Below are 7,878 nucleotides of genomic sequence, written 5' to 3' on the forward strand. Positions count from 1 at the left end.
AGCCTACTGTTATTTTTTCAAATACATGTTACATTTCAGAAGCATATATGGCTATGTTTAGGACAAACAATTAAAGACTGCTTTAATTGAACAAATTCTACAATATAAAAGTGGCAGATTTGCTTTATTATACAGACCAGACCTAGGCTGCATACCACATCTTACTATGTTGGTCTGAAGAGCTGAAGCATTCATACACAATGGATACAAACTGTGTTGTCTCATTCTATATCCTGTGAGAAAATGATATACATTTAGCATTCAAAACTCAACATACTATTCCTAACCTGAGGAAGGTCTGAATAATCAACAGATTTGAATGGAATCTCTAACATTTTCATGTAGAATAAAGACAAAATAATGATTATACACATTTTTCTCTTAAACTCTTAGTTTTGCTTGATTCTGAGAAAGTTTTGCTTTATCTTTATGAAACAAAACTATCCCCATATTTACCAAGCTCCAAACTAAGTTAAATATCTCAAAAAGTGTAAAAGATATAAAAAAATCTGAATAACATTGTAAAAGCTGAAGGTCTTGTGATCAATTTAAAGTTGGAACGAAGTCTAGCATTTAGCGTACGGTGTAGTTAAAAGAGGATTTTAAGATTCCTCCCATTGAGTTACATGTTAAAAAAAAGTTTTAAAGCTGAATATTTCAAAAAGGATAACATATTTTGAAAAAGTTTAAAGTTTTCCATCATGTGCTGAAAAGGCTGAATATTTTGATATTTGAATGGTTCCTGTAGCTGAAATTAGGCCGAAGTTATCGGACTGCAAAATATTGGTTGAAATAATAATAATAAGATTAAAGATTTGAAGAACTATAGTGGAATGCTGTTGCATACTTCTTTTCCAATTTGCAATAAATAACCAAGAGGCTCACAACTCAAAACAATACCAAAAGTCAAAACATGTTGGCAGCAGGTTTGCCCTCTGTTTGTTTGAATCATTCAACAGTTTTAATCTTGTAAATGATGAAATTACTCCGGCCAGTAATGCATACATGTAAGCCGTCAGTGGATAAGAGCTGACCGTAGTGATTGGATCCAGTACTCAGACTCTCTGCTCAGAGAGCAGCGAAATGAAATTACAAAGTTTGACACTGAAATTGAAGTGAGCAAGGACACTGGAGGAGCGTCATAGCCCCATCTGAAGAGAACAATTAATAAGAGGGAGTATTTATGATGATCCATTGTTTTGGTCAGTGCACCATTATACAAATACATGTTTACTACTTTTATACTAGTTTTAAGGGAAAGGGGCTTTCAAGTACATAAGTCATAAACGAAATAAAGTGGCTCAATATCTGCTGAGTTCAACAAAAGCTTGCTGAACACATTGGTCATGGATATCCATAAAATGCTTTTCAGACATTCATGTTCCCCTCAGTTGGAATTGTAAAAGGCGTAGCTACGATGATGATTTAAGTTCTATTTAAAAATGTCCCTGCCATTTATTGTCAGGGCCGCCGCTTGCGGACAGGCAAGGCAGGCAACTGCTTGGGGCCCCGGACCAGAAGGGGGCCCCCAAAAAAGGTAGATTTAAGAAAGTCCACAGCAACGACAACATGAAACACCCTTTAATTTACTGCAACGACATGTCGGGAAACCCCGTCAAGGCGGCCCCATGCATCGTGCGCCGTAAAATGCTGCTTCTTATCTTAAGTTTCGTTGCCTTGCTCCGCTGTGCATGGAGATGAAAATCTGGTTCGAGGGGCTCCCAGTGAATGTTTGCCTTGGGCCCCACAGACTCTAGAATCGGCACTGTTTATTTTCATTCCCACTTAATAAAGAAATATTATGTTCATCTTCAGGTTCATATTGAGATTTTGTGCCTCTTCTTTGTCATGTTTACATGCTTTTTAATGTTCAAAAAACTCTTTATTTTTCTCATACTGCCTGTGCTGCAGCACCTCTTTTCACCCTCTGTCTGAAACCAGAGACCAGTCTGCTCTGATAGGTTAGCTTGCTGTGATGTGCCAGCCCTTAGCCTATCACGAACAATGTGTTGGAGCGCTAGCCAATAATAGCGCAAGTGTTACATAGTGATGTTATTATGTTGTGGAAGTAAACAAAGGAAGACAATAAAGGCGTTTTCGGGAGCGTGTCTGGAAGGAACTTTGGGATTTTAGACTTTGCAGACCATTTACATGCACACAAAACCTATATAACGCACTACAATAAAGGGAAAAGCGTAATAGGACCTCAGTCTACAGTATCCTACAGAGCATTAATTGTGTAGTATAGATCCCCTCAGGGCTCCTTTAGTGGATTAACAGCAACATGAGTGTGGGTTGAGTTGAACTCTTTCATACAGTAAAAGTTGGTGGTGAATTATTTTTAGAGAGATCGAATCCACCTTCTTCCTCCTCTGCAATTTGAATACTGGAGCAATCTACTTTAACAATGTTTTTTACTCAGCTACAATACAAGAAAATGTTCTCAGGGTTATTTTTTCCTTCCCCTTCTCTTTCTAATCCATATTCCGGCAGCTTCCGTGTTTGATCACTGCCGAGCGTTAGCCTTTGTGATGATGTGATTGGATTTTGTATTCGGGCTTCGCCTCAGCGTTGAAATGGCAGGTTGTTCCCTGGAGTCTTTGAATCATTGATGAGTTACTGCTGCATTCAGAGTGTACACAGCAGGAGTTGCTTAATTATTTCCGTGTGTGTTTTCCTGTAAAGAGAAATTAAAGAGGGTTCAAAGATTGTGTCGCTGTTTGGAGGACTCTCATGTCTGAGTCACAACCTTTTCCTCTACAGAAGGCCCCGGAGTCCACGACCCCTGTGAGAGGGACCCCACAGACGTCCTGACTGACCTCAGCGCGCAGCAGGCAGACGCCATCACTCACAGCGCACAGGTCAGCCCTCTTTACCCATCAGCCCCTGCTGCCGTTAGTTCTGTAGTGATTAAAGCCAAATCTTAAAGCAGAAGGAATGTAAGTCCATACGCATTTACACTATCAGTTAACTATAGTTAGTATTTTAAATTTCAGTAAATGCTGATTATTTCCTCAAATAGCAGCAATTTAGCGCGTTCACACCGCAGTACTTTTCCCAATTTAGTTCCGATATAGTTCCGAAATGTTGCGTTCACACCAAAAAAATCCGGAACAAAAATGTGTTAATGAGAACCTTTTTACCCCTTTCACGGGAGAAAAAGGTTCTTATGTCTGATTGGCTTGGCGGAATGCAAACCACACCCCCTTAAAACTCAAATGTTTTGTGAAGCCGCCATTTTATTATCCTCACATTAGCATTATTAGCATTAGCATTAGCCCAGTGCACAAACGCAGAGAGACTAACGTATGGCAACACAAATTAAAACATGGGAGCGGTGGAGATGAGGAGGTGTCGGTGTTCTGGCGATTTACTCGGAGGGCTTCAATAGAAGCTGATGGGAGTCCCAGCAGCTTCTACTGAAGCCAGTCCCCAACTCCGGGGACTTCCGGCCGGGTACTTCGGGTGGCAGTATACGCCGTGAAGTTGTTTGCGGCCTGCCAGTAAACCCAAAGCAGAAGAAGAAGAAGTGACGTCAGCGGCTTTATTTGCCTAATCCTCCCCCAGGGACTTATTCCGGTGTGAACGCGATCTGTACTTAGTTCATGAGAACTAAAGAGTTCTCATGAACTAAGTTCTGATGAACCTTTGTGGGAAAAGTACTGCGGTGGGATTGCGCCTATTGAAGCATCTTGAATGTCTTGCTGCTAGCCCAAAACCCAATGAGATGGCTTAATGTAGGAAAATGAAATGTTGCATGTTTTTAGATTTGAGAAGCTCTATCAACTATTTTTTGCTATAAAGATTAATTTATCAATATCTGATTGAGTTACGGTTAAGGTGTTTACTGATAAAGACGCTGTTAGGTCGAATACCAGCGTTCAATCCAAGCAGCAACCCCCAGTGCTAAAAAATATCCCTTTAAATCCCAATGTTAAAATGCCCACCTGCATAGCAGAAGTAAAACATGTTCAGTCAATAAAGCGTACTTCAGGCTCAATGTAGCAAATTCAACTCTCAGGGGTTTGTGCTAAAGAACACTCTCCTTACGATCAAAATAATAATAAAAAACATCTGTTTTGTAGTTACTTTCATGGTTTTCTCCTGTCACAGAGAGATACCGTAATTTTCGGACTATAAGCCGCGCCTTTTTCCCTATTTTTCGACGCTGCGGCTTATATAACGGTGCGGCTAATCTATGGATTTGTACAGCTAACGGCCAACACCTTTAACTCTATGGGCTCTATGGCCGGTCCGCGGACCCCCACCTTTAAGCGGCGGGTTCCAGCAGAAAAAGCTGGAGGCCGGAAAAGAGTGAGACAGGTAGCGCGCAAAAGTAAAAGTGGAACCGAGAGTGGTATGCCGCTGCTGCGGCTTATATTCAGGTGCGCCTTATAGTCCGAAAATTACGGTAGTGTGTTTTGTTGCTCCAGGCCAGGAAGTTTAAGCTGATACCTTTTTGGTTTTAACTTAGGTTAAGGAGGTTTATAGTGCTCAAGGGCACTTTTACAGGAACAGAGGAGCATTTCATACATCCTTCTGTCTGCACCGGGAGCATCGATTAAGACGCTCTTGTCTTCGGCCTCAGGGCCACAGATGCTCCCAAAGGTGATCAAGTCACACACACAAAAAAAGGTCACCTTCAAATTCATCAAGTATGGGATGGCAAAAACCGTTCAAACTGGAGCTAAATAATCAAATACTAATACATTTTACATTTAGAGTGCTTTTTAAGATACTAAAAGATGCTTTACATAATATACATTTTTTAAGAACAACACACCTCAAATGTAAAACAATAGTAATTTACACAATAAAGAGGCCCTATTGTGCTTTTTGGTGTTTTCCCTTCCCAGTAGTGTGCTATATATAGGTTATTGAGCATGTACATTTTCTGCAGGCTAAAATCCCTGTTCCCTCCAGAGGGAGCACAGGCAGTATGTGAAAAATAAAGACCTTTTTGCACATTAAAGCATATAAACATGACACAGTAGAGGAACAAAATAGAATGATATACCTGAAAATGAGCATAAAAGGGCCCCTTTAAAAGCAGCATTGAAAATGTGAGCTTTGAGCTGCTCGAAAAGTGATATGTGAAAACCAAAGAGAGTTGTGAATGTAAACTCTTTTGTGTAGCTAATACTTCTTCGCTGGAGATGAACTAATGTAAAGCCACATATGTGTTCCGAATATAGACTTTCTTACATACCTTCCCTTATAGGAAGTCTTTCATATGAACTGCTGCTTTATGGACCTTGTCTTTGCACTGCGCCCCTGAGATTTATAAAACTTCCCTTCCTGTTTTCCTGCTATAAAAGCTGAGTATAATCATTAGCTGGGCTGAGACTCTTGAGACTTTGAAACATCTCACTGGGGTTCACTTCCTCTCCGCCGAAGTCAGCATTTTTTTTCAGGAGACCGGACGAGCAATGCTCCCCTGATTGAAGGAGGTTTATTAGAAGCAAGCCCACTGCATTACATCAGCACTATAAATAGCTGAGTGGCTGCAGAAGCCCCGGACTCTGACCTCGGATCAGCAGCCCCTCGGTGTAGCGCAGGCTTGATGAACTAGGAAGCCTAATTAGCCTCCTTAATGAGCGTGGGAACACTCTTTCCCGCTCACACCCACACAACTACTGTGCCACCACCACTGCTGCTGCTGCAACGCACAACAAAGTCTGCCCCCGGGTGGAGAATGGGAGCTCAGCGCTGAGAAAATAATGAAGACATCCTCAATTCACATCTTCCCCTCTCACTCTGTTTTGCCTTTGTTTTGCTCGCTGGGAATACGTTTCTTTCTTTTTCTTATCTCCTTCGTTTGAGTGTTTATTCCCCTCCTCTATAATGCATGACGTTTCTCCCAACAGAGTCAGATTGTTTACACAAAGTTTGCCCGGTAATTACAGCGCATTGATCGGAAAATAAATGATATCCATGCTGCCTGTTTTGACTGCACACTTATGTTGCTCTACCAATACAGAGATGTGCTCTTATTCTGTCTGGTGTGTGTTTGTGTGTGTTTTTCAGCATGCGTTACGCCTCCTAGCTTTCGGACAGCTTTACAAGGTCTTGAATATGGATCCTCTCCCCGCCAGCAAGCCCTCATCAAGGCTGTTAGAAGGTGTGTGTTCAAATGTGTTTTCCTGTTCATGTGAGTCTCATATACTGTATACGGTCGCTCATTGCAACACAAAAACATGGCCTCTTTTCCGACTATCCTGCAACATTGATTTAATTGTGGAGTAACCCTCCTAATCCTTTTCAATTTATTTTGGCTGTTCCCATTATTTTTATCATTCTCTATATTAATTTTTCACATTTACAAGCACAAAAAAAGTGTTATGTTTGAATTTGCCAGTACAATTGTTATAGTTGTAATCTTGTGTTTACCGTTTGTGGATGGGCTTTTAAACTTACATTGCCCTATCCATCCTTTCTCCAACCAATCACAGTCGATCCATAGACAATTCACTGGAACCAGAGACCAATAAGTTACATAGAGATTGACACTCGATAACGTCAAACTAATTTGATGCCTTATCTTTGCAAAAGCAGATTTAAACACCTAAGGATAAACCTGCCAGCCAGCTAACCAATCAGAGCAGACTGGGCTCTGGTTTCAGACAGAGGGTGAAAAGAGGTGCTGCAGCACAGGCAGTATGAGACAAATAAAGAGCTTTTTGAACGTTAAAGTGTGAAAACATGTCACACTAGAGGCCCAAAACATAAATGAAAATTAGCAGAATAGGGACCCTTTTAACCAGTGCGTGTACACCTACTAAGAGAAGTAAAAAAAGACATGTAAAGAGAAAACATGGTTGCTGTAATCAGCAAGAAAAAGATCGACAGGAAGTATAGCCCAAACAATTCTGATTAATCACCCTAAATGCCCTCAAGAAGTTGAACAGTGAACTCACATAATTGTATTTGGTGGGCTTCTTTGTAATGTGTATTTGACCATTTCTATTAGATCACATTGTTTCCTGAGATGACACATGCTGCTCAATTTGCATGACCAGACAAATTAATTTGCAAACGTTAATTAATTTGGCGTTATGTGTAATTTGTTGTGACAGCAATATTACAACTCTGTTGTGTGTTTGTTTATCTTTGTATTTGCATTTCTTCTGTGTGTGCCCGTGTGTGTCTGTATTCAGATTCCTATTTTCATCTCATCATTTTATTTCTTGTTGTCGTACTCCCCTATGCAGTGTACTATTCTGTTTGTATTCCCTCTGGAAAAAGATAATTACAATAACAATGTGTTGTTGCTGACATGAGTGTCTTTGTGATGTTCCAGGTGATCAGTGTGTGCGTTTGCGCTCCACAGGCGGCTGTCAGAAGAGGCACCGGGAGGACGTCGGGTCAGATGACAGAGACTTCATCAAAAGGATGAAAGGTGACTTTGAGCATCCACTCACCGGTGTAAAAAAGGGACATTCTGGTCACAGGATTTTAATTCTCTTCCTCCCAACTCGTAAACACACCGCACACACCACAGGGGACTAGTGAAGAATAATAATAACCAAAGACCGCCTAATAAATGCTTTGGCCAATAATCAAACACTGGAATCCAATTCTGCTGATAGCGTTCACAGTGTCTATTTGAAGCCTTATTTTTATCATGTAGTATCATTAATTTATATAACTTTTCTTAAAGAGCCTGTGACACGAGTTTCCCCCATCATCCAAACCCATCAATTTGAGTAAATATTGTCCCCTTGAAAACCGTTACTGAACTGATTTTGGATATTTGTACTTTGATAACCATTAATCTGCCCTTCAATGTTAACAATTTTCTGGATCTTTTCGGGGATTCTTCAAGTCCCGCCAAATTATGTGTGACGTCATTGCGGGCCAAGCGCTCCAGCTGCACCG

At 40.8% G+C, this 7,878-nt stretch overlaps 1 protein-coding gene across 1 annotated transcript in view; it reads left to right on the plus strand.

The window, feature by feature from the left end:
• LOC104947903 (spermatid perinuclear RNA-binding protein-like) overlaps nucleotides 1–7,399 on the plus strand; it is a gene marked incomplete at its 3' end in the record, with an annotated part of 25,050 nt that extends 17,651 nt beyond the window's left edge. Inside the window, exons 7-9 of the mRNA XM_010774014.1 lie at nucleotides 2,764–2,861; nucleotides 6,028–6,121; nucleotides 7,301–7,399. Of these exons, the coding sequence (XP_010772316.1) occupies nucleotides 2,764–2,861; nucleotides 6,028–6,121; nucleotides 7,301–7,399 (291 nt within the window). The remainder of the gene's footprint in view (nucleotides 1–2,763; nucleotides 2,862–6,027; nucleotides 6,122–7,300) is intronic.
• Between the last annotated feature and the right edge of the window lie 479 nt (nucleotides 7,400–7,878).

The sequence above is a fragment of the Notothenia coriiceps genome, unplaced genomic scaffold (genome assembly GCF_000735185.1).
Source record: "Notothenia coriiceps isolate Sejong01 unplaced genomic scaffold, NC01 NC01_scaffold00013358, whole genome shotgun sequence".
Taxonomy (NCBI): domain Eukaryota; kingdom Metazoa; phylum Chordata; class Actinopteri; order Perciformes; family Nototheniidae; genus Notothenia; species Notothenia coriiceps.